At 53.8% G+C, this 26,927-nt stretch overlaps 1 protein-coding gene across 4 annotated transcripts in view; it reads right to left on the bottom strand.

The window, feature by feature from the left end:
* PRKAG2 (protein kinase AMP-activated non-catalytic subunit gamma 2) overlaps window positions 1-26,927 on the bottom strand; it is a 242,027-nt gene that overhangs the window by 109,349 nt on the left and 105,751 nt on the right. The window contains exon 1 of one of the 4 annotated variants that reach the window (XM_072964205.1): window positions 26,298-26,814. The exons of the other annotated variants lie outside the window; for them this stretch is intronic. Coding sequence (XP_072820306.1) covers window positions 26,298-26,391 — 94 coding nt within the window. The 5' untranslated portion in view covers window positions 26,392-26,814. Of the gene's footprint in view, window positions 1-26,297; window positions 26,815-26,927 lie in introns of those variants that run through there. 4 annotated transcript variants of the gene reach the window in all.

The following is a 26,927-nucleotide window of genomic DNA, read 5'->3' as shown; positions in this document are numbered from 1 at the left end:
GGTCATCCGTAGGGAGCTGCGGGGCAGTGTAGTGGGGGTGCTGCTGCTACATTTCCAGGGTCCCCTGTTCTAACCAGCAGCCGAGAAGCCTCTGCTTCTTCACGGAACCACTGAGTGACATTCCGAGAAACTCGCTCACGCCCCCGAGCCTGCCTGCAGGGATGGGGTTGCTCCCTCTGGGGGAGAGCAACGGAGACGCCAAGGCCAATGCTCTCTTCTCTGTGGAGTTGCTGAGAGGCCATGTGAACAAACACAGCCCTCCTGCGCTCCCCAGCCTCGTGCCCTGTGAGCCGGTGGGGCAGGAATGGGCCCCAAACAGGTTCCCGCTCCCCCACAGTAGCAAACACAGGGCCCACAAAGGACCAGAAAGCAGGTTAGACAAAGCCAGCCAGCAAGCTGGGCCCAGGGCCACAGAGGGCTCCAAACGGGATGGCCAGGGGCCACGGCGAAGTCCAGGCTCAGGGCAGCACTGGTCCAGGGGCACAGGAGCCCCAACAACCAACAGGGTTATTATTAAGCCATAAGACTCTCACCAAACCCCAAAAGGGTAGGGTAAGGGCGTGGCGGGACCCTGTACCGTGCCTCGACCTCGAGGCACTGCAGACGCGCCCTCGGACGTGACTCTAGTCAGCACCTGTCACAGGGTGTGGCGCCGCCTCCGTTGTGAAGTTGGGAAACCGCAGCAGGAAGCGATGGAGTTCCTGACTCCAGGTCCTGGCTGAGCCGGACCTGAGCCCTGGGCGACCTGGCTCCACAACTCAAGTGGTTTTTCTGCTCACACTCTCCGCATAGCTGGCTACCATTCAGACTTGTGATGGGAAAGCATGACGGATATTCTCACTCTTAATTTTTTAAAAACTAGGTTCAGAGAGGCCTAACTCATGAATTCAGAATTCTAGTAACTGGTGGCATCTAGGTTAACCCCCAGCAAAACCTGTTCAGCGAGGCGTTCCATTCCCTCTGGCCTCCTGTGCCAACCTAAGCCTGCCTGCCCTCGAGGAGAGTTGAGGAAATGGAAAATGAAGAACGTATCTGCTAAGAGGCATGAACATTTTAATTCTACAACCATCCCTTTTTAGCAGAGCAGTGCGTTTGCAATGACAGGTTTTAAGGTGCTGAGTCAGCCAGGTAAAGCTCCCGGGGCCCCAGACATCACATGTCTACCTCAGCGCGGAGTTAGCGCTGACTGATGCCCCGGCAGTGAGAAGACACTTCTCACAAGGAATACATTTCCCTCTTTTTCACCAATATCATCCAGGAAGTGCTGCCAACAAGCAGAAGAGAGGTGAAATGTCTGCATATCCTGGCAAATTCTACAGGGAAACTGAGAATGCAAAAGTAACTGGCGAAGGACAGGGCAGCGACGGCTCGAAACGACACCTATGGAAAGTCCTCAGTGATGGCGGCAACTCACGTTCCCGAGAGCCGGACGTGGGACGCGGCCGCCCAGGGCTGCGCGCTGCCTGGGCGGCACCGACTAAACCCGGCGCCCCACGGGAGAGCTGCCACAGCACTTCACAGCTCCTTCCCAGCCCCTCTGGCGAGTGATGCTCGGCTCTGGGCCCTGGGGACTGGGACACGTGACACCGAGCACGTGGGGGACTTGACAGCCGCTCCCCATCTCAGAAGGGCTTTCAGGAGGAAAAGCATTTACCTTGGAGCCCTGAAGAGCAGTCAAGAGTCTCGAAGGATGAACCCAAGCCAGAGAGTAGAAATTAGAATGACATTTTGACATCAATTTCCCGGCTAGTAATTATTGAGCACTTTAGTATATGTGCACTAGAAAATATTTGCATTAATATTCAATGGGTTAATGTATTTCAACACTTAAAGATTATTCATTTAATCCCCCAAACTGATGAGGTAGATATTATTATCTCCATTTTATAGATGATAAAACTGAGGCACTGGAAGGCTAAGTAAGCTGCAGATATTTATTTAATCCATCTTTGCTGAATGAGTAAGTGGACAAGTAACCCATCACTACAAATGTTTAAACAGGAACCCAAGACTACTTGTTAGGGTGACTGAGAGGAGATTAAAACATCCGATGCAATTTTCATGAGAGCCGCTGGCCTGTCTGTGGACTGTATGCTACATTCTAGAAATCCTCACATCCGAGGACTCCTCCTTGCCTCAGCCCCACGGTGACCCAGTGAACGTGGGACACAGACCAAGTGTTGGTGGAGTACGTGCCACCAGTTGGGTTTGGCACCCTCACCCCGAAGCCCCACTTTCCCTGAGGGGACCCAGGGTGGCCGCAGCCTTGAGACTTCCAGTGCTGCCTCCTGGAGTGATGCCCACCCCCACCCAGGGGCCGGGCTGCCTCTCAGGTGACAGGCAGCTGGGTAGATCCAGTGTCAGGGTGTGACTGGTCACCTGGGACCTGGCCCTCCTCTGCAGCCTGCCTGTCACATGGTGTAACAGGACCTGGCAGCCCGGCAGGGACTCATGTGCCCCCTGGCTCTGCCCTGAATGAACAAGAAGGGACGCTTGTGCCTGAGCCTGGACCTTCTGTGTGGTTGCCTCCAGGGAGCGAATGAGGTGCCCACGATGGGATCTCTCTCCTCATTCCTGCAAATGGCTTGTTCTGTCTGCTGGGAGAAAGTCCCCGTTCCCCCTGATGAACCATCCCGAGGGCTGGGGTGGGAGGTGCCAGCTGGCCTGACTGAGGAGATGGCTCCTAGGGCTGCCGGCTGCAGGAGGGGAGCTTGGGGGAAATGAGGCTCCTGTCACCAAAAAAGGGAGTTGATGGTGGGTAACAAACACTAGCGTCAGCCACGTTCTCACTGGGAGCCCAGCTGCCAAAGGGAGATGCGCTCGCCTTCTCCCACCTCAGTCTTTACCTTCCGTGGAGATTTACACACAGCTTGACAACGATTCAGAAGAGGAAGACACTCTATTTATGCAAATTCACTCCACTTGCATTTACATTTTTCAGTACTCATTTGAGTATAGGGTATTTTCAGCAGACTCCCAGCATCCAAAGCAGATTGCATTTATGGGGCACTCCTGTGTTCATGCCACGGAGGAGTGGGGGGCAAACTGCTTTGGGTGTTCCCCCTACAAATAACCCTTCACCCCGGTGGATGGACCTTCGTTTGGAGATGAAGAGTTTCCCATTGCTCCTGTCTGTGGCTGGATAATTAAATCAAGGCAGGAGATCAGAATATGTTGAACACAGAGAAGGAAGACTCAAGGGCAAAAATCCCAGAAGGGTTGGGGAGGGGTGGTCAGTGAAGAGAGAATTCTGAGCCTGGCATCTCAGAAACCAGATAGGCTAGTTTACAAATCTGAATGCCTTAAACTGTCTTTGGGGAGAGGAGGGAACTGCAGACTTCGTTGTCCTTTGTTCTAGCCCTCCATCACCAGGGCAGACTCAATCCTTTAATTCTGGTCTTGTAGGCACACCCCTGGCTTGGGGGCCGGGCTGTGAATCAGCAGTTTTTTAAAGGACACAGTGCCAGATCTCTTGCATGTATGTAATGCAGTATCGTTTTTTCTTTTTTTTTCTCTTTTCTTTCTTTTTTTTTTTTTTAACTTTTGTATCGTTTTGTTTTTTGGGGGGAGGGGTAATTAGGTTTGTTTGTTTGTTTGCTTAATGGAGGTACTGGAGATTGAACCCAGGACCTCCTGCATACTAGGCAGACACTCTACCACTGAGCTGTACCCTCCCCCCTTTTCTTACTTTTTAAGTGGGAAAAATTTAAACAGACACGTACAAGTAGAACAGAATCACGACCTTCCGTTTTCCCATCACCCAGCATCAAAACCTGTCACCTTGAGAAGTGATATGTAAGTGCTGTCACTCTAATGCCTGCATTGGGATCACTTGGAAGTCAAACGTGCAAACTCCTGGACCCCACCCCAGACCAAATACAGCACAGCGTAGCAAGTAAAGTCCAAGAATCTGTCCTTTTCCTATACAACCACCAAAGGAGTCTCGACGACAGAGAAGGGTTTACCGGTGTGGGTAGAGAAGCCTGGGCCTCGGGTCCCTGTGTCGCCACTAACTACTTGGGTCTCTTGAACAAGTTTCTTACGCTTCCTCAGCTCACGTGTCCAGAGAGCTATTCTAGTGGTGTCGTAAGGAATAAACAAGATAGTGTATGAAAAGTGCCTGACACACAGTAAATGCTCATTAAACGCCCAGTGCTGTTATTAACATTCTTCACTTACGTTTAGCTTCCAAGCGCTAAGGAAAATGGACACCGAGATGGAGATTTTGCAAGGGCTTCCAGAGGGGAGCCTGCATCCAAATCCATGAGCCCTGCCATCTCTTGACACTAAAGTAGCGCCATATGCATTTCTGTTTAGGGTCATTAGCCAACAGAGAAGAAAATGTATTGTGTATTACAAACCAGGCTGATATTAAGCCCCAGGGGTCAGATGTGGCACTAAACTCAAGCTTCCCTTGTCCTTTAGTAAGAAAACTCAGAGATCAAAGGAGGTTATGTGTGGAAGCTGTTAGATATTGAGTACGTTTGCCAAGGGATGGATAGAGACCTTTATCTGGTAAGAATGCCATGTCTTTCCATACCCCTTTGTGACCCAGGATGTTTATTAAAGAAGCAGGGGGCTCGGCAGAGCAAGCCCACCTTGTCTGGGTGGAAATTAAACCCACCAGGCCTGGTATCATCATCTCAGGGCTCAAACCACTAGAGCCCACCAGAGACAACCTTGTCACAGTGCTCATCATGCCTGGAGTGCAGCCCAGCCTTGCTCATAACAGGTGCATAATAATCACTTACAAAGGCAGACGGGGCATATGTCCCATTAGGTAGATGTGGAAACTGTGGCTTAGATATAACCGAACCTTTAATGTGGCTTCACAGAAATTCATTTTGCAAAGCATACAGATTAATAAAATTCTATCAGTTAGGGGTCTGAATTCCTCAAGGAAAACAGCTTCTAAAACCCAGAGCACTTCAGAAAACACGTAGATCTGAGGCAAGCAACTGATTCCAAGATGTGAGCTTCTACAGGGCAGGTGAGGTCACACACTGACCTGGGGGAGGGACAGCTGTCACACCTTTAGCTTCTATAACCTTTTAGGGAAGCGAGTGTTGGCAGGAAGCAAGAACAGCAAAGACCAGAAGAATCTGAGGAAACAAAAGAAGGAACGAGGTTGCCCTTATAAAGTTAAGTTTTGAGAAACACATAAAAAGACCTAATTAGCCATTGATGAGAGTTACCCAGGAGACTGTGATGATACGGCTTAAGAATTTGGGAGGACCCATAACTCCCTTCCAAGTGACCTGGGTCACCTGCAGGGAGACAGAAATCATATTTTACCGTAATTTAGTAAGAAGAAACTTTTTGGAGAAACTCCAGGAGAACAGAAGGGTGGAAACTGGTCATCCAAGGGCCCAGAGCAGGACGCTCCAAACGCCCTCCCACCCACAGCCGATGGGAAGGGTGGCCGGGCTCCGGACCCTTTCCAGGTCATACTCGCAATCACTCAGCAGCTGCTGGAGTGGCTCCTGCGTGGCCCAGCACTGGTGTACATACACTGGTCCACGTGTGCGCCCAGGATCTGTGCCACGGAGATGAGGAGACCTTAGCTCTGCACAGTTTCTATGAACTGAGAAATAGATCTGTTCTTGGTGTGCTGAGAACAGTGGGCTTTTTGAGCTAACAAAGCTCACTGCCCCTCCCGAGACGTGGTGACCCACCGAGGAAGTATTACCACGTGGGAGATGTCTCTTGGCAGTTGGTTTCAACCTTGCTGGGGACCTCCCTCAATTCCACTGTCCCCATGTTGGGAGGGCATTTGTCAGCTCTTCTGTCCATCTTCCCAGCACCTATTACATCTTCCCTATGGGTGGTCCCCAGACTGGGAGAAGGGGACTCCACGGGGGACCCCCTCAGGACTCACTTCCCAGCCCTGCTGTGGGCCAGACTCAGCACGGCTGCACAGAAGCAGGTGCAACGCAGGATGCCTGGTTCCGAGATGAGCGGCTGTCTCAGCCGCTTGGGTTGCTGCAACATAACACCCCAGACTGCAAGGATTAAACAACAGAAATTTGTTTTCCCACAGTTCTTGAGGCTGGAAAGTCCAAGATCAAGGTACCAACATGATCAAGTTCTGGTGAGATCTCTCTTCCTGGCTCACAGGTGGCGGCCTTCTCTCTAAGAGAGAGAGGGTAGGGGGAGAAATCTCTCTCTCTCTTCCTCTTTATAAGGCCACCAATCCTATCGGATTAGGTTCCCACGCTATGACCTCATTTAACCTTAATTATCTCCTGAAAGCCTTACTCTCCAAATACAATTACATTAAGCGTCAGGGCACATAGGAATCTGGGACACAATTCAGTCCACAGCAGGGGCAGAAGTCCTCCTGGTGTGCCCAGGGCCCAGCACTGGGTCATGGTATCCGTGTCCAGCTGTGTGGGAGTCCAGTGTTCTTGCTCTGGAAGTGACTTTGGGCACTATTTGGGAACACAGAGCCTGGTTCTTTGCACCCTGAGGATTCTGTGAGCTTCTCAATATCCTTTAATACATATTTGGGGGTCCACTGGAACAAGCTAGAACTAATTTCTGGGCCTGTGGCTAGGAACTCCAACTGATGCCAGGCCGAATGGGGGCCCCTTTCCACGGAGTCCAAAGCTGACTTCTCTGAACTTCCAAATGGGATTCTCCAGTTTTTGCTCATCAGATCCTAGCACAGGCCTGCCCCCTGCCCCCACTCCTTTATATTTAAGAACTTCCATCCTCTCTCTTTCCACATTGGACTCTTGAGTCCAAAAGGGCTGCCTGTTCCACTCTGCTTTCCAGAGCTCTGAGCCCACCAGGTGACCAGGGGATTCCTGCTCTCTCCATGCAAGGACATATTGATCCATCGACAAATAGTCACTCAGGCCCTATTAAGCATAAGGCACCGAACCTGGGAAACGGAGGGTATTGAGAGAGGTGCATGAAAGCCGCCCCTGCCACGGCTGCTCAGAGACAACAGGTGTCTCATGAGGAGCTAGCAGTGGAGGCAGTGCCAGTGCCAGGAAGCCAAGTTCCCCAGCACAGAGAGGCCCTTGCACCCCGTCCCCAAGATGGGGGCGCAGGCTCAGTCCGGGTCCAATGTCTTGTACAAGCTGCAACCCTGGGCAGGAGCGATTCCAGGAATGCGAAGGTCAGGAGAATGCATCCCTCAGCTCCCCTGCTGGGGAGCAGGGACCTCCCTGCTCCAATTGTCTCCCAACCTCCGCCTCACACAGAAGCCATGCCCCCTCCCGCAGGCTGCTCCCAGCCACGCTAGGTGGGTGTGCTAGCACAGGCCTATGCCTGCGGGTCTGGATGTGGACTTGAAGCAGCAATGCCCTTCCACCTGGCCAGAACCTTCTCTGAACCCGGCAGGCGTCTGGGCTCTCATTACCCATCCTCCCCATCCCTCCATCCTCACAACATATTAAGGTTCCACTTCGGACACAGGTCCTGCCAACAGGATCCATTCTCCATGCCGTCACTCCTGCCTTGATGACCAGAACCTCCTGGGACTTTGCTTTGTCCCCACCCAGGAACTGGAGGCCTGCCCCCTATCCTGCACTCCACTGGCTCCCTTGCCTGTGACACAGTTGGGACCCCTTGGGATGCACTTCCGGAGGGGTCCCTACTGTCAGTCTGTGCTGCACTCTCAGAACCCTCCCTGCCAGCTGGACTTGCTCTGCCCGGGGCCACTCAGGGGTCACTCCTGGCTGGCTGGCTTCGTTGACCCACTGGGAGCTGGGAAGGCCTGGCAACAAATCCTGGCGCAGGGTGAGCGCTGCTGAGGGCTGGGCCTCTGTTCCAAGGTGGGGGAGGTACTCTTTCTTCTTGCCCTCCTCCCAGGACAGAGACACAGAAACTGCTCCAGCTGCTGGCAGCATCTGTGACCACGAGGAAAGGTAGCTGCTGACCAGATGGACACAGAAAGAACACAGCCCCATCCTGGACTTCCTGTCCCCAGATAAGCGTTACAATTATTCAAGAGAGTCTGGCCTAGACTTTCTGTCACTCACAGCCCATCAGCACCCTAAACGGGAGATTCTGTCTAATGTAACGACACACTGGGCCTCCCAGAGTAAGCCAAGGGGTCTGGTCTACAGACAACTAAAGCTTTGTGTGTGTGTGACACAAACTGTGTTCTTACTGCTATTTGTGGAAAACAATTTTCTTAAAATAGATAACTCAGAACAGACCTTGCCACCCTGAAGTCAAGCATTCAGAGCGTCTGTTTTTTAAAATAAATCTCTGTCAAGCTCTAGAAGATGTGTGCTGGGCAAGAAAGGTCCAGGAACCTGGATCAGAGGAGGACAGAGGTGACAGAGGGGCACAGAGACTAGCAGAGGAGGGCAGAGGGGGACAGCGAAGGCTGCCTCTCCAGCATGCAACAGGGTGGGTGTCTCTAACATCCAAGCACAAGCTGAGTGTGTCCGGAGTAGACAGATGTGGAGTATGGTTGGTGGACCCAGGGCTCATTCCTGGGCCACCTCTGATTCCAGGGCACCTATGATGGACAGTCCCCCATGCGGACAGGGACCCCTTGAAGCCACCAGTGCCCGCTGAGTCAACAGCTGAGCCCAGGCCTGAAACACAGGGGCATTAATGCCCCGAGGTGATCTTCAGCCAGCCTGGACCTACACAGTAACCATGGTAATGCACCCATGCGGCCCCTCCCTGCTTGCTGGGATCACCTTCCGAATGAAAAGCCTGCCCCCAAGTCTTGGTCTTGTTTTCCAGAGCAAGAGAAGTGGTATCTGGCTTTTATTGCTCTCAGCAGGGGGTATGTTTATTAAAGAAACACAGCTGGAAACATACCACACCAGGCACATCAGTTGTGCGGAGAACAAACAGCTCAAGAACATCTGGAAGACTCCCAGGCTGTTAAACTGTTCCGGGCAGGGGTGGGAGCCCAGGGGGCCGTGTGTCCCTGTGTGCCCACAGGACTGGGCCCTCACCACCCCTGGGTCCCAGCTCCTTGGCATCTGCCACTCCCCGGCCCTTTCCCGAGCCTGGGCTTCCTCCCTCGCAGCCCTCAGCATCACCTGCCCCCGCCGGGCACAGCAGCAGAGCCCTGGACTCGGCCCTGTCCTGCCTCACACCAATTCAGCCAGCCGTCCTGCGGAGCTGGCATCTCTTGGAGCTGCCCTCTCCCCTCTCCATGGTGCAGAAATGCCTCCTTCCTGCCTCCTCCACCATCTCATCTTTTTTAGGATCTGCTTTTCATGTAGGACTGTGCTCAAAGCGAAGAAAGGGCAGGCACCAGAGACCAGCAGAGTGATGGAGTGTGGCCATGTGGCTGGGGGGTGACCTTGGACCTTGTTCCCGGGAGTACTCCCTCCCATCCAGGAGCCCAGAGTGACCGGCCGGCCCCCCAGGAGTGGTGCTACCACCGTGCTGCACGCTCCATGTCCCCCTGGCCACTGGTCCCGTGACCATCTAGGGGCATCAAGAATGACCTGCCCTGGCGGCCAGCGCGCAGCAGGGTGGGCGTCTCTAAGATCCAAGGAGAAGCTGACTTTGTCCGGAGTGGACAGATGTGGAGCATCCACAATCACAGGCCAGTGCCTCATCACACACTTACAAGCGACTGTGTTTGCCTTCAACTGCTTTCATAGCTGTTGTCTGGCCCGACCGAACCTCTGTGGCTCATGTCCCTCTTGTCTCCATGGCAACCCTGTACAAACACCACACATACCATGGCTATGAATTCTTTCCCTCGTCTGCTGACCAGCCCTGCTGCCCCTTCAAAGGCCCAGCTCAAGGGCCACCTCCTCCTCGCATCCTGCCTTGACTATTCCTTCCCACCTGTCGCCCTTGCAGAATTCCTCAAGCGCTGGCTGGAGCACTTGGCGGGGAGCTGGCTGCTGTTCCCTGCATGTTAATGTTAACTACGTTGCAAAATCCCGCTGGCATATCTCCTACAGTCAGGCCTAGCGCCTGGAACGCAGTGAGCTTTTCATACCTATTTTGATTAGCTGGTTATCTCTTGTATCCCTGATTCCGACACATCTCAGTGTCCCCCCAAGTTCAGGCCCCTAAGCCCCCACTGGTCTCTCCTCCATATGTCCCCATTGGGCCTGATGCCCCAAATTTCCACTCTCTTAAAAATACATGCATCAAGGTTTTCTGTCTTAGCTCAGTTCTGAAACCATCTCCATGACAAAGATCCTAAAGCTTTGATCTCGGTGTGTAGTGAGGACGTGGGGGAACGGAGCTCTCATTCAGAGAGTAGACGTGGCACAACCTCCGTGGGGCAATTTCCAATAGCCATCAAAATAGAAAATACATGCACTCTTTGACCCAACGATTTTACTCCTAGAGTTTAAATCGCAGATATATGTACACACACGCACAAAAAAGTAGGGACAACAATATTTGTTGCAATGTTTTTTTTACAGCCGAGGACTGAGAACAGCTCCATCAATAGAGGATTGTTTCAGCAACCCAGGGACTGTGCACGATGGAGCACTACACAGCCATGAAAGGGAACAGGGCATCTCCTTACGTACATGCCAGTGTGAACTGCCAAGGGGTTAAAACCAAGTTGTAGAGCAGCACGTACAATACAAGACCACTTGGATGTAAAAATAAAAGGCTCAGAAGTGCAGAGACGATCTCTGAGGGATATGAAGTAAAAACCGCTGCCTCTGGGCAGAGGAACCGGGAGGCTGGGGGCCAGGGTGGAAGGATGCTTATATTTTTACCACATACTTTTTTGTACTTTTGGAATGTTTTAACATGCATGTGTATTAGCTATTCAATTGCGTATGTATTTAACCATAACAACATTATTCTAGGGATTGAGGTTGACCTGGGAACTCCCAGCACATTTAGCTACTTGGTGATGTGCAAATAATCTGAGCCCCAGGCGTCTCACTTGTGAAACAGGTGTAATGACAGTTTACCTCAGTGAAAGCAGGAGGCTGGGATGGGGGCCTTTGAGATTCCTTCCTCTCTAAGAGCTATAACCCCCCCGTGGGTGCGGCACAGAGGCTGTGTATCCTAGCTGGGGGTCCCGTGACTGTCCCTTACGTGAGTCCTCTCTGAGCAAAGCTAAACGCTGCTCCCTCCCTGTGGCTTGCGGGGCCTGAAAGAGCTCTGCTGGGCGGAGCTGTAAGGTTGTAGGACTGTTTGAAAATTCCTCCTTCTCCTTCAGCCCCACCCCTGCCAGACTTCCCCTCCCCAAACTCCAGGACACGATGCCCTTGGGCTCCTTTCCTCCCCCGGGCATCACACCTGCTCCAGGACGACATCTGTTCTCAGTCACTCGTACCCTCTCCCTCCGAGTGGCCCCTCTTGGGGGCTTATAAAGGAATACTGGTCATTAACAGGGTGGAAGGGGGTAGAATTCAGTCTTTTCTCCTGAAACCAGCAGGGTTCTGATGGGGAAAGACAGACAGATGGCCGCCCTGCTGCTCTAGGGGCTCCGTGCCGGAACACAGAGCCTACACCCCTGCCTGCCCATCAGCCAACAGCTCAACACCAGTCCCCGCTCATGGGCTGTCATGTCACCCGGCACGTTCTTATTCTGGATGTGTGGCTAATACACACCCAAACTGATTAGATAGACGTGGCCCCGCAGGTTCTGATTAAGTAACATTCCTCACTTCTCCAAATGCCTTTGAACCCTCTAACTAGCTCCCCACTTCTGAGCCTCCTGCAGCCCCAGCCCGCTTCCTCCTCCTCCCTGCTGAGGTTTGTGCCTCCAGAAACAGGGAAACTGAGGACCGTAGACAGGAAAGACTTCCGCCCTCCACTGAGGGAGCTGGAGAAATTCTGCACTGGGGTCATCAGCCCCTCCTGCTTCTGGGAGTGCCTGCTGGAATGGGTGGACCGCAGCAGGGCTCTGGGAGTGGCGTCAGTTTAGAGTTAGTGTCCAGTAATCTCTGAAGAGTCTAATTATCACTTTTTTGCCAACGCACTCACCCTGATAAAGGCCGCAGGTAACTGCGCGAACCCTCCTGGCCCGGGAAACCCTTTAAATCCCTCAGAAGGCAAAACTGGTCCTCACTCACTTGGGATGAATGTCAGGCCTGTCTCCAAGGCCCACAGCCTCCTCCCAGAAGCCCTCCTGGCTTCTTGGGCCCTCTCTGCCATCTTTTCTAAGAACTTGCCCTCAGACCACCTCCCTGGCCCAGTATTCCAGACCCCCGCACGTTTCCTAACCCAGAGTCACCAGTCCTCACAGATCTCCATTGCTCTGTGCGATAGGCTAATTCCTGCTCAGGCATCAGGGGCTGATTTGAGCAGGATAAAGACACGCAGAGGCCTCTGGGAGGGACACTGTGCAGAGGATGACGCCAGGACCCAAAGCCAAAACTTGAACCTTGATCGAGCTGCTCACCTGTTCGGTCACACTGCAGGTGGCTGCCTCCACGGACACTTTCTGGGTCTGGTACCTGGAAGCAACTCAGAGGAGGCCCCTGGGCTCTCGGCACCTCCTCGTCACACAGCAGGCAGTCACGAGGCCCTCTCTGCCCCGGGCCCGTGGCGCACCCTGGGAGGGCCAGGCCACAGTGGGCTCGCTCCCCACCCCCAACATGAGTCTGGTCCCAGGACGGGAGGAGTGGGGCCCATCACTGCCTCCAAGGGCCTGACACCTAGGCCGGGAGAACACGTCTACTGACGGATGGATGGGTGAGCAAACGTGGCGGCCACGTACAAGGGAATACTGTTCAGTCTTAAGAAGGAAGGGGACTCTGACACACGCTACAGCACCAGCCACAAAAGTACAACTACTGTATGATCCCACTTAGGTGAGGTTCCTAGAGTCGTCAGATTCTCAGGGGCAGCAAGCAGACTGGCGGCTGCCAGGGGCGGGCGGTGGAGGGGGGACGGAGAGTCGTTTAATGGGGGACACAGTTTCAGTTTTGCAAGGTGACAAAGTTCTCGAGATGGATAGTGATGATGGTTGCACAACAACGTGAATGTACTTAATGCCACTGAACCATACACTTAAAAATGGTTAAAATGACCTATGATGAAAAAGAATATGAAAAGATATATATATACATAATTGAAGCACTATGTTGTACACCAGGAACTAACACAACATTGTAAACCAACTACACTTCAATAAAAAAATTACATAAATAAATAAAAGTAAATAAATTGTTGCATCCAACTGGGAAAAATGGTTACAATGGTAAATTCTATGTTATGTATAATTTACTACAATCAAAAGATGAAGAAAAGGGATGGGTATGTCACTGACGGGCGGTGAGGGCTGCCCTGGAGCAGAGGGGGCCTCCCTAGGAATGGCTGAGTCCAAGGATTCCCCGGGGCCCCTGCCTGCCGTTGGCTGGTGCACTCCACTTTTCAGCCTTAGTTCTCATTCATACCCACTTCTGGGTTCTACTCCAGCCAGAACCTCAGAGCCAGGACCTCAGAGAGCGTCTCAGGAAATCTCCCATCTTATGTTTAAAAACACACCCGGGGCTGGAATACCCACGGTGGGAACAACAAACCCTGTGAACGGTGCAGGGCGTCAGAGCATCACCCTAGTCGGCACAGCCACCTTCGGAGGACGGCCACCCCAACTAGGCTGACAGAGCGGAGCTGGCTTCCGCCCCGCCCTGTCCACATGGGGCTCCCCCTTCCCAGAGCGGCCACCTCCAGGCCGCTGGGCTCTTCAGAGACCCGCAGGCTAGTCGGTGTGCTGTGGATGCTTGTCATTATAGGGGACATTTTCCAGCTTTCAAACATTTTGAAGTGTTATGTCACTGTCGTGATTTTAAAAACACAATAAAAAGCAATACATATATTTTCGTGGGGGATAATGTTTCCTCTCCCACGGAGCTGAGGGCCGCAGGGTAGGAGGATCCCTCCTCACTTAGGACCGGCCTTCAGATTTCTGGAGACCGTTCCCACCCGGCCCCAAGCTCATGCCTGCCCATGCCAACACTGCCAGTTCTTTCAACTCTTTCTCATATAATAGGATTTCGAGTTCTCGTCCCACCCTACTAATTAAGTCCTTGACCTTGAAAAATATTTACAATCCCGTAGAAGACTTAAGATTTAAGATTAAGAGACTGAATAAAGCCCAAATGAAATGACTTTACAATGAAGTATTACATTCTGTGGTTCAGCCTATGAAGGAGAAGACACATGGGGTTGGAGCAGGGGAGGCTCGGGGTCCCTGCAGCTTGGAGAGTGTCTGCTGCGCAGACGCGCCGTCCCACCCAAGCCCATTCTGCTCTTAGGTGGGCAGTTAAAGAGGCCCCAAGAAGCTGCACCTCGAAATCAGTCCGGGAACACACAGCTGGGCAGATAGGCCCTCCCCCTACTTTGATTTTCTTTGATTTTTCTATTCCAGGGATGAAGATGTTCTATATTTAGCGCTGTAAGTGAGGAGTTGCTATAGCGACAGCTGGTGGTTACAAACCAGGTCCTGCTATAGTTCCCCCTCATAAATAAATCCCAAAGGCCGAGCCCCAGGAAGAATGCAGCCTTAGAGAACCGAGTTCCTCCCCAATTCACTGGGTCCCCGTCTACTGTCCTTGCCATTTGCAACTGACAGGCTGAGCCTGAGTCCTGGCTAGTGGGGAAGCAAATCAGGACATGGGACGCTGGGCACTGCCCTTCAGAGGATCCTGGGGGGCTTCCTGGGAGATGCTACCAGGTGAGGAAGAACACCTGCATTTGCGCAGAGCCGGGCGATGGGCAGAAGGAAGCTGGCTGTGCAGCACAAGGCACTAGGTTAGGAGCACCGGGAAACGGAGCTGTGGCACCTGCTCACAGACCAGCCTGGGCGGTGGGGCGCATGTGTCAGCTAACGCCGCAACATCTCCCTGCACGCAGGCGTCCCCTCTGACCAGCAGACCCGTGATGTGTCCGACAGAAACGCATTAGGGTGTGCAAGAACGTTCACAGCAGCCCCGGGAACCGTCAGAGCCCCAGACGTGAGACCCGCGGTGCCCCGGGCAGCTGGGTGGATGGAGGGGGTGTGGTCGATGCGGAGCCAGCAATGAAGGGGGTGAACTTCAGCCACAGCATCGGCAGGGCTGCGTCTCATGTAACTCATACAGAGTTCAGAAGCAGACAATGCTAATCTGGAGGGGAAGGGGCTTAGGGGACCTGGGCGAGGGCCCTGGGGGTGCTGTGATCTATTTCTCAATCTGCATGTCGGTCATACGAGTATGTTCAAATTGTGCAAATTCACCACCTACGATTTGTATGCATTTTGGTAAGCTTCCACCTTAGTAAAATTTACAGTAACAAGGTTTTGCAAGTTAATGTTAGTGCTGAGCTGTTAGTCAGGAATCAACAAGGTGGCGACAAAAGGTGCTGGAGGAGTCTGAGGTAGATCTATCTGTCCCTGGTAGCAGGGACCTTCCAGAAAGGATGCACCCACCCACATGTCTGCAGCAAGTCCAGAGGCAGAAGTGCTCAGACGTGGTCATCAGGGCCGGTGGACTCCAAGTGCTCGTCCACTGCCACAGGGCCCTGCTGGGGGGTGAGCCTGCAGGACAGAGGCTGGTGCAGCAGGAGACCCCTGAGAACGGAGACCCTAGAAGAGTCATGGAGGGGAGGGCAATCACCCAGGCTCAGCGCACCCCAGAATGCCTGGCCCACAGGTGCCCGCCTGAAGGCACAGCACTCACCTCTCTGGTACTTCAGGGTCATGGCCACAGCTGTTTAGAGGCCACCTCTAGGCTCGGCCATGTCTGTTGTCCCTTTCAATCAGCTTTGACTATTCTGTGACCAGAAGTGAGAAGCAGGGAGGACAGGGGACATCTCACGCAGTGTCCCCTGTGGGTCACAGCCAGCCAGGGCAGCAGCGAGTGTGCTGAAGGCTGCGGCCTGGAGGGGGCTGCCTTGATGCTACTACAGGAGAGGGAGGGAGAGCATGGCCACCCCACGCGCACCCAGTAGCGGGAAGCCCTGTGGACACCAGGGCCCTGTGCGGCCTGGAGGCGGTGGAGGCGCTGGACACTCATCTCTTCTTCAGCAAGTTGCTACCTGTGACTGCCACCTCTCGGCCTCTCTGGGCCTCAGTTCCCCCACCTCCACCATTTACTCTCCCTGCCCTAAGAGAATCATCAAACATCAACTGTGCAGGAAGCCATGCATGTGACATCAGCATTGATACCTAATGGTGATGTCCCGACCACCCAGGCCAACTTTCAAGGTCCTCCCACTTCCTGGCCACAGACCCCCGCCCCTCAACTTGGCCTTCCTCTCTCTCCTGGTCCTGTGACAGCCTCTGGCCTCTCAGGTCTGTTTCTCAAGTCTGGTGATCCGGGCCCACACCTGGCCAGCGCTGGGGGACAGCTGCCTGGACAACACCAGGCTCAGAGGCACAGGGCTGACAACAGGTGATCACAGGGAGGTGAGGGGGCTGCCTCGGGGCTTGACACCCCTGCAGCCCCCCAACCGAGGGGTGCTGGGGGAAACTGCGGCTGAGGCCTTGGGAGGGAGGCTCTGCCCTTGCAGAACCAGCTCCCCTTGGTGAAGCCTCCAGCTCACCAGCTCCCTCACGGGCCCTCCCCCCAACACGCTCCCTGCCCACACCCCCAGGAGTCCCAGCTCACTGCTCCCCCTCCAGCCTGGCATTCTAAGTTTTCTAAAACCTGGCCCCATCCTCTCTTTCCAGACTCTTCCTTGACCTCCCTCCCCGCCACGTCTCCACCAATCCAGCCTCACCCCTGGGTCCAGAGCAGACGCCACCCCAACTCTCACCCGAACCCCAGAGCATTTGGCACCAGCACCCGTCCTGGGGCCTCTCTCCAGCAAGTGCTCCTCCCCCCGTGCACACAGAGAGCTGCTGTGCCACCCCGTGAGTCCACGTCGTTCTCAGCGCCAGCACGACACACATACAAGAAACACACTTATCAGATGGACTAGTTGGTGTCTGGCTTATCCGGTGATGTGCACCAGATACACACCCTGGAAAGGAACATCAAGGCCCAGGTGGTCCAGTGGTGATCACTTTGAAGTGTACAGAAGTAGTGAATCACTGTACACCAGGAATTAACACAGTGTTGTAGGCCTATTATACTTCAAAAACACATAAACTCATAGAAAAAGAGATCAGAGTTATGGTTACTAGAGGCAGGGGGTGGGGTGAGGGAACTGGATGAAGGTGGTCGAACGTACAAACCTCCGGTTATAAGACACACAAGGACTAGTGACGTAGCGCACAGCACGATTAACACGATGAACACCGCTGTGTGCTACACGTGAGAGCTCTTCGGGGAGTAAATCTAGGAGTTTTCACCACAAGGGAAAAGTGTCTTCCTTTTGTTTTGTTTCTATGTGACGAGGAATGCTCACTAAGCTCACTGTGGTCATCGCTTCAAGACGTATGTACATTGAGTCATTATGGTGTATGCCTTAAACATATACAGTGCTGTATGTCAGTTGTAGCTCAGCAAAACTGGAAAGAAAAAATTTCTGTGATTAACTGTAATGTTTTTGAAAAGTTAGCACAGAGTCTGGACTTCACAGTCTACTTCCAAAAAGTGGGTGTGAAGTTTGCCTTTGCACCCTCGGCTGAAACAGCACATCCATCTCTCTCAAACTAAGTCATATTTTCAAATCCACATGAAGAGACACAGCAGTTTCAAGAAAACGATCTATTGGTAGAAAGCATCCACAGGCCTAATGTTTTTAGTCTAAGTTGAGAATATCAGAGTTTTCTTAAACTGAGTCTGCTTCCAGTATCGTGAACACAGAGCTCTAGGGAGGAGGGAGCTGGACTGAGGTGGGTGGGATGATCTCAGAGACAGGACCCTCATCCTAGTCTGGGCAGCCCTCACCCACCTGTGTCTTGGTATCTTCGGTTTGAAGGAGCGACACCTATACACGGAGACGCTCACAGATCCCTCGCTCAGTCCTCAACTAACTACTGAGTGCCTGGGATGGGTCCAGCTTCATGTTACGCTATGTCAGTTGGGGCTAAGCTTGTCCTCGTTTAACAGAAAAATCCAAAATAACAGTGGTTTAAGTGAGAAAGATTTTTTTCTTCTTTCACACAGAAGATACCTGAAAGGCAGGCAGTCCAGAGCTACTGTGGCAGCTTCACAATGTTAACCCAGGCTTCAATTTTTACTCTCCACTAACCTCATTCTGTGCCTTCCATCCCAGCATCCAAGATGGCTGCCAGAGCACCAAATACCACATCTACACCCAGGGCAGGGGAAATGGTAAAAGGAACAACGGGGGATTTGCCTCTTCCCCTTTTTAAGAGTCTTTCCCCTAAGCGTAAACAACACTCCCAGGATAGCTCACTGAATAACTCTGTCACACGCCCTGTTGAGCCACACGCATTGCCACGAAATGAAACTGGAGTTGTTACTGAGGAAGAGGAGGAGCAGGAATAAGAGTGGCCAAAACCTTCCCTGAACATCCACGAGGCATGATGCACTGAACCCGTAAGGATGACTTCCAGGCACTGGAAGCAGCGGTGAGCCCCCCAGGCCCTGGGATCCCCTTTAGGTCCCTCCAGGAGCCAGGCCAGGCCTGCCCCAGACCTTCCCATACGGCTTCTCCCTTCTCTGCTGACTGGCGATCTCGCCCTCCAGGGCCTGATCTTGTCCAGAGCAGCCTTCTTCCTCACTGACCCCCATCCTGCCGTCGAAAGCAGACCCTTTGGACAAAGTTGCTATTTACTCTTGAATATTTTATCATACCTTTTAATTCTACTTATGTGTGTTTTCTCAGCATCCACATGGTTCATCACTGTAGCCCCAGCAGCTAGACCCACACCCCAAGGTGGGAGCTTAACAGATGGGTTCAGTGGCTTCATTAAAGAGAGCCACATAGACGGAGCAGGAAGCGGGGACCACGAGCCCATGAGGTTCAGTCTGAGGCTGAGGCGGGTGGAGAACCAGGGAGAGAGGACAGATAGGGCTGCGGGTGCCAGACCTAGCGGGGATCGGGACGGTGAGGGAGCTCTGACTCCAGGGAAGCCTTGATGGGGAGTGACTTGGGCGCCTCCCGAGGGCCCACAGGTGATGCCGCGTCCTGATGGGCCCTCGTGTTGGTCTAGCCACCCCTCCTGCCACTTTCATCCAGGAATAAGGCCATGACGAGGCGAGTCCCAGACTCCAAGCACCCTGCAGCCTGTCTGTGGTCACTCACAAGGCATTTTCTGTGGCCTGGAGACGGGATGCAGGACCTGAAGGAGACCCCTCAGGAGCAGACAACCCATCACACCCAGGTGCGTGAGCTGCTGGGCGGGTAAGGCCTGGAGTCCCGGGTGGCTGGACTTGGGGATGTCAGCCCCCCCTGCCACCCCTCTGTGCCAGGGGAGGGGCTCTCAAGGCAGGCAGACTGCCCCCCAGCAGAACTGGAAACATTTGGAAGTTAAAGGTAAAGAGAGCAAGTGGGGCCTGTGGGTGGATCATCTTGTGCTGACTTCACTGTCTTACTGTCTGTGTTCTCCGAGTTCTGGCACCTGGGGCCTCCTGACTCGGGAGAGCCCGCCCCTCCAGGCTTGGCCGGTTCTTAGAGAGACTGTGCCTTCCACCTGCAAACAGACCAAGCCCGGACTGGGATGCAAACTCGTCCAGCAGGTCCTTACACTTTAGGAAGCGCTGTTCCCACCTGCTCATCCCCGGGGCCCCCCTAACCCCATGCGCTCCGCCTGGTCCTGCCTTTCCCATGCAAACCACAGCAAAGGCTCCTGCCCACCCCGTCCCCTCACTCCTCCTGCCCCTGATGGCCCTGGGGCGTCCCTGAGGGGCCAGCTGGGCCCCCTCCTCTTGGGAACTGGGCGTAACACACTGCCTGTTCAGGGGCCGTCCTCTCCTGAACTGTTGGCCTCACCGCCCCTGAATAACAAGAAAATCAACATTTAAAAGTGCCCCTCCCCATGGTCTCTACCAGGCCTCTACCTTTTTCCTTCTCTGCACAGGCAGACGCGAAAAGGTTTCCGAATATATACACAGTAAAGTATTTGTCAACAGAAAGGCTTCAAGGGAACCATGCATCTGATTCTGACTAAGAGAGAATTTCTCAGAAGCCCTTTGCTGAAGTGCACCTGTACTGGAATGACGTCCCCAGGCCTCCGGTTCCCCGGGCGCCGAGCGCGGAGGAAGACCACCAGCCTGAGGTCGCGGGCTCGAATTCAGCCGCCAGGGTCTTGATCTCTGCTCGTTTCAGCCCGGCCTCCGCAGCAAAGCTGGATGTTCCTGGGAGGAAGGGACGTGGCTCTGGGATTTGGATTACAGACAGGGAAACAAGAGGAAGGCGGGACGCAGGGCGAGCTGAGCCCTGCTGCTTTCATCACCTGTTTGCTGTGCGTCTGTGAAATCACCAGCGTTAGCCGATTGTGTTACCTCTTTCAGCAAAGCATCTGAGCTATTTGAGTCGCCAGAACTCCCTCTGAATCTGCCTTGAGCCGTCCACCTCTAACTTCTGAGTGGTGCTCTTGGCCCGGGAGCCCCAGGTGGCCTCTGTGTCCCCACCCGCCAGCCTGGCTTTGCTGCAAGCCCCCCCCCCCCCCGCCCAGCGTTGTGAGGCTCTGGGGGCGCCATTCGCCCCGGACTCCACAGGCCAAGCCCAGGCCTGACCAGGGGCCTCACTGCGAGGGGACACGCTCCCTCCTGGGGGTTACACCCTGGGCCACCGTCACCGTCAGGACACCTGTGGGGTCAGCAGTGCCAGGGCCAAGCGCCACAGTGTACAGGAAGTGCCTTGGCCTGCGGGGAACATCAGACCCCTGGAGACCCCAGAGCCTGCTGAAATCACTCAAACAAGCTCATCCTAAACCCACTTCCTCTGAGGTTCCCGAGCCCCCGAGCCCCTGAGGCATCTCCATTACCGTCAGGGTCACTGTGAGACCACCCCGTCTTACCAGTCTTCACTCTCCCTCACTTCTCTATTCCTTCCACCAGGCTCTGCGATCGTGACCTACTGTCTTTAGACACTTTCAGACACGCTCGGTCCCGGAATCACGTGTCCAGTATCAAGCTTCTCCGCCCACAACCGGGACTCCCCAGAGGAAAGAAATTCTAAAACCACACCTCTTCCACGCAGCCCGCAGTCAGCTTCACTGACTGTCTCCATCACCACTGGGCCTTGTTGCTAGAATGTTCCTAGTCTATTCTGCTGGGGGCGGGAAAGGGGATGGGCACCGAGAGGGACAGCCCCAGCTACCACCGTCCCCTCCATCCTCACTTCCGCCCTTGGGGCGTCAGAGCACAGGTGGGGGTCTGAGGCACAGGTGGTGAGTTATCAGCCAAGACACGCACAGCCCAGCCGCTCTGCCGCCTGCCCATCGGGTGGTGGCTAGCTGACTCGCTGGCGATCCAGGGCGTCCTTTGGGAGAGGACGAATCCGCAAGTGCTTAACTGAGCTCTTTCCCGGGAAGCCCTTGCCTGGGCCCCTCCTTCCACCTGTTGTCTGCGGGGGCTGGTCCAGGGCCAGCCACGCAGCATGTGGTGACGGCCACGTAGAGGAAACCCGGGCGGAGGAAGGGTGAGCCCTTCCAGCTTGGCTTAGGGTGGGATGGACGGGGGGTGGTGAGCCAGGCTGCGTTTAATTTCCAGCCCAGATGACCGTTCCTGAGCTGTGTGCCTCTCCCAGGAGCACGGGAACGCTCTCTGCTAACCCCAAACGCCTCCACCACCGACTTCACAGAGTCTGAAATCCGCCTCCACCTTGCAAATGAGATGCCACATGTCCAGGGGTCTTTGGTGTCGCACTGATCCAGCAAAGAGAACAGACGCTGGGCCTGGGCAGCTCTGGGTGGGCCAAGAGGCCAGGGGGCCCCGGCTATAGTGACAGTGCTGTCCTCACCATGCTGTGGCCTTGGGCACGGCCCCAGCCCTCAGAGCCCAGCAGTGCTCTTCCCAGGAGCCCCGAGGGCTTCATCTCACGCAGGAACAATCCACGTCCGCCCTACGCCCACAGGACGGTGAGTAAGCCGGCCTCTGCGTCCCCCTCCCACTGTGTCCCCGACTGAGTGCTTAGCTCTGCTTCCTGCCGTCAAGCCCTCGCCTCTCGGTGCTCCTGGACCACACCAGGAGTCTCTCTCCACAGGGCCTGGGCCTTCCATCTCTCTGGAAGACCTACCACGGCTGTCTGCATGGCCCACACTCCCTCCTGTCATTCAAGCCTGAGCAGAGAAGCCCTCTGCCTGTCTGGTGGACCCTCGTCCAGTCTCTTCCTCCACAGCGCTCCCGCCCGCCCGGCCTGTGTCCTCAGGGCTGGCACAGAGCAGCAGCTCACATGCGTGTGGGTGGCAGATCACTGCCGAGCCTGGAGATGAGTACTGTTACCCCATTCTCCCTACTTCTTCGTATGCTTGAACATTTCCATCATAAAAAGCTAACTGTGGGGAGGGTATAGCTCAAGTGGTAGAGCACCTGCTTGGCACACTCGGCTAGGTTCAATCCCCAGCACCTCCTCCAAGGATAAATAAATAAACCTAATAACCTCCCCCCCACCAAAAAAAAAGGCTAAATGCACATATTCACATGAGTGACTGAAGGAATATAACGAATATGGAGATGTTTCAAGTCAACCCCAATCTGGGCTCCAGGAGCCAGGCGGGCAGGTGGACATTCAGAAGCAGCATGAAGACCGTGAGGGGACAGGTCGGGAGCAGAGGACCACGCAGGGGGGACATAGTCGGGGAGGCAGGGTGGAGAACAGCCTTGACCACTGCTTGAGGCAAAGAATGGTCAATTCTTCCCCAGCTGCACAGCCAGCCGAGGGCTCCGCTGGTGTTAAGAGGGGACAAGAGAGCTGGGACAGGCAGTGCTGGGGTGACAAGTGTACCTGGGCACAAGGAACTCTGGAGTTTTGTTCCAGAAGTAATTGTACATTCATCCCAAGGAGGCTGGATGCAAAGAGACTCACCAGAGGTTCCGGTCCCCAGTGTCACCCCAACCCCAGCGGCACAGGGACAGAGCGCCAGCCTCCTGATGCACCTGGGGGCTTCTTGGCTCTAGTGCAGTCCTCAGAAGGGATTTCTTAAGACTGATCACTTTTATTACAAAGTCGCCTCTAATTTCAGAGGGTAGAAAAGTTGCTACAGTCAATTCTCGTTTATCTGATTAGCCAAATCCTTTCCTAATCTTCCTCTTACATTTTTATTACTATTGCCACATGCTCTTTGCATCTCTACATTTCTGTTGACCAAAGCGGCTGAGAAAGGAAAGACTTAAGTCAAAAGCATCTCTTGTTTATCTCAGGGAGCAAGAAAACCCGTGGCAGGTCGCACTTACCTAGCTTTGCAGGGGGAGCCGGGCAGGCGCCAAACTCTGGGGCGGAAAGGAAAGAGCTTTTCATGAATTACAGCTTTCAAGGACATTTTATCACAAGGCGTGAAATGCTCAAAATTCCAGCCAGAGCCACGGACTTCCAGATGAAAATGCCAGCCACAGGCAAACACAGGTAGACTTGGTAACTGCCCGGCCTTAATTCTCTTTTTCGGTTGTCCTGGCTGATCAAGAGGTTATGGAGGGAGATAGCCCAGTGGTAGAGTGCCTGCTTAGCATGTGTGAGGTCCTGGCTTCAATCCCCAGTACCTTCATTTAAAAAATAAATAAATGAATAAAAAATAGATAAACCTAACGACCTCCCCCTCCAAAAAAGAGGCTATGGGGACATCTGTGTGTGCGCAAATGCGTCTAACAAAGATGTGCTTCTTGACCTAAGGGACTGTAGGGAAACCAGCTGATGAAACATAGTGCACCTTGTTCCGTGAGGAACGGCTCCACCTTCAACGGGAGTAGAGGACACAGTGCGAGATTCCTGGGAGAGACGGACAGAGAAGCAGCCGGAGCACATGAATCACGCTGACAACCTAAGGAACCTTGATTTGCAGAAGATGAAGGATAAGTAAAAGACAGACATTTTCACAGCCCCTATGGAAACTTTTCTTAGGGGCAGGAAGAGGTCTCCTCTGAAATTCTTTTGGCTGCAGGAATAACTGTAGGAAGGAGAGGGAGCGGCTGGAAGGGAATTAAAACAAAAAACAAAAAACAAAAAACAACCCTAAACAATGCTTGCTGGAGAACCAGAAATAACCTCGGAGGGGCACCTTTTCGATCTATCCCATAACCGGCAATTCTACAGTAAGACCCTGTGATGCTTCGAGGTGTCAGGGTTAGAAGGTTGGATGGAACACTCCTTTTGGAACAAGGTCCCCATCCCCAAGAAGCCCAGAGGACACTGAACAGGCAGTTGGGATGGCTTTAGTGAGGGATGGTTAAACTGGGTCTGATGGTGGGTAAGTTTTAAATGGAAGGCAGGGAGTCGGGAGAATGCATGGACCCTGATCCCTGACCGTTCTTCCTTCATTCAGCGGATCCACGCCCGACACTGACTGAGGGGCCACGGGGCCCTGCTCTTGACACCCCTCTCACACTGGGACTCCCACAAAAGGAAAACCACGACCCAACATCAACCTGGATACCTGGGCTGCTTCCCAAATCCCAGAGGAAGGTTCTGGATGGAGCCCTGGTTCTCTTGACCCTGTGGTCAGAGCTGATATTTGCATGTGAGCACTTGTGAAACCTAGTCGACATGCAAATATTATTTTTGATCTCAGAAGCACAGGAGACAGGATGACAGCCAAATTTTAAATACAAGGGGAGAAACCACTGTCTGGCAAATAATAGGCTTTTAATAATGGGCTTGCCCAACCCCATTAGCAAAACCAGACTTTTAGTTAAATCATAGGTTTAGATTTAATTCTATAGTAAATGAATGTTGATTACTTTATTATTTAAAATAAGTGTCTTCTTTTTAAACCATGTCTGTGAATCAAGTCCAGGATGTCTGTCATCACCCCCCACCCCGGCCCCCCGGTCGGCCGGGACGAGGCATCGTGCTCCTACACAAACTCATCCGTGCACGCCATGCGGTTGGGTACTCCCCTCTAGTCCTTCACAAGACTGAAAACTCCCTGAGTTCCGAGCTGCTGTCTCCTCTGCTTGTCCTCCCGAGGGTCGTCGGTGTCTCACTCGGGCCGCTAGAGGCTATCCTGAAGTAACTGGTTAAACTGGATTTAGCAAGAGACACAGGCAAGTTTTACGTTTATCTTTTTCTTGTCTTGCTACAGACAGACCTCGGAGGTGTTGCAGGTTCAGGTCCAACCATCGCAAAAAAGCAAACATCGCGATAAAGCACGCCGCTTGACTTTTTCAGTTTCCCTGTGCATCTAAAGTCATGTTTACACATAATGTCTACTAAGTGTGCAACTGCATTGTGTCTTAAAAACAATGCACATACCTTAATTTAAAAAATGCTTTACTGCCAAAAAGTGCGAATCATCACCTGAGAACACAGGGTGGCCCCAAACCCTCAATTTGTTAAAAACACAATAAAATGAGGTCTGCCTCTACTCCAGTTATCAGGTACTGCCCAGATGTTTTACTAAAGTCATTTCCCTACTACATATGGTGAGTGTTTTGGTTTTTTTTTTTTTTTTTTTTTGCCACTTACCATGTCACAGTCTACTCAAGGGATACAATTTTCACACACCCGTCAGCTGTCCCCATCTTTGCTACCTCTGGGCTGTGTGAGGGGGCCCTGTGGTTCTGTCATACAATGGAGCCTTCAGGAATGTCCCATGGCACACGAGCAGCAGCGCCCAGGGACAGGCCAACTTGGTTAACACAATGAAGCCTACCACCAACTTGGCCTGGGCAGGCCTTGGCTAGGCCCCCAGGAAGCTCAGTGCTTTGGAATCTACCTGCCTGACTCCAGCTAGACAGAGGCACCCCCCTAATCCACAGGTCACTGGAAGTATGATTCACAGACGCCTCACCCCACATTCCAGCCACAATAGTCCCAACCCCCTGCAGGGGAGAAACTGTAGAAGGTCCCAGAGGCCAGGGAGACCACAAAGCAAGCTTCCCTCCAGGGACACGCGCCCGGCAGGCGCTGGTCCCCCCACCTTGACCCTTGATCCGCCTGATCACACAGCCCCGGGGCAAAGGCTGTGGAGAGTACCTCCTCCCTGACCCCCCACCACTAGTTTTCTCTACATCTCATTCTTAACAGCCCCTAACAGTTCCCATCCATCCTTGCTTTTCCCACGCCGCTGGTTTTGCCTAAAATGAATGACAATCCAGTTGATTACTAACCTCATCAGGCCAGGGTGGGTAGAGAGAGAAAATGGCCTCAGAAAAAGTAACTCTGGGCGATGATGACAGCAGCAGCACCACCACCAAGGGCACACTCATCACTCCATTCCTCCAACTACCGCCCAAGCATCACAGCCACAGCCACAGCCACAGCTAGAAGGAAGAGGCAGCACACAGCTGTCACCTGGGAGGCTGTAACACACGCACACGCACACGCACACGCACGTGTGCGCGCCCTGGGGCCAGCAGACGCCCGGGCAGAGGGCAGCATCCTACCGAACAGGCCGTGGGGCTCCGACCGCCGCCTCGCGGTGCTGCGGTTTGGGTCCTTGTGCTTCTTGTTTCCCCTGAGGCTGCCAAACCGCTTCATGAGGAGCCGTGGCCACAGGAGCGGCGCAGGTGAACATAGCAGGATGCACGGAGCCGGCGTCAGCCGCAGGTGGCCGCGGGCCGGGAGACGCACCGCATCGGCCGGCAGCCTCGGCCACAGCCCGGGAGTCCAGGCGTCCGCCCCGTGGCCTCGTGCTACGGCAGGATGGGTCGCCCCCGGGGCCAGCAGCCACGGGACACGCAGCGGCGCCTCCTCCCACGGAGCGTCCTCCCGGTCTGCACGTCCGGCCGCTGCAGTGGGAGCAGCCGCTGCCCTTAAGTAGGCAAGAGGCTGCCGGAAGCACAGGCAGAGCCTTGCTGTGGGTTTGTTTATGCAGCTAAGGTCAGCCGCGCACTCAGACTCTCAGGGCTCTTCCCTCCTTACAATTAAAAAGGGAGGGAAGACCAGCTAGGCAAACGGAGCGCAGGCCTGCCAGTCATGTGCGGATCTGCAGATGTCTCTTTAAAAAGACTGTATAAGGAAACCACCCTGTCCAGACAATTCTTGGCACCAATTGGCCAGAGCACATTCCCATC

The sequence above is a fragment of the Vicugna pacos genome, chromosome 7, assembly GCF_048564905.1.
Source record: "Vicugna pacos chromosome 7, VicPac4, whole genome shotgun sequence".
Classification (NCBI taxonomy): Eukaryota; Metazoa; Chordata; class Mammalia; order Artiodactyla; family Camelidae; genus Vicugna; species Vicugna pacos.
Note: the sequence above shows the minus strand (reverse complement) of the source record. Positions and strands in the feature narration are given on the sequence as shown.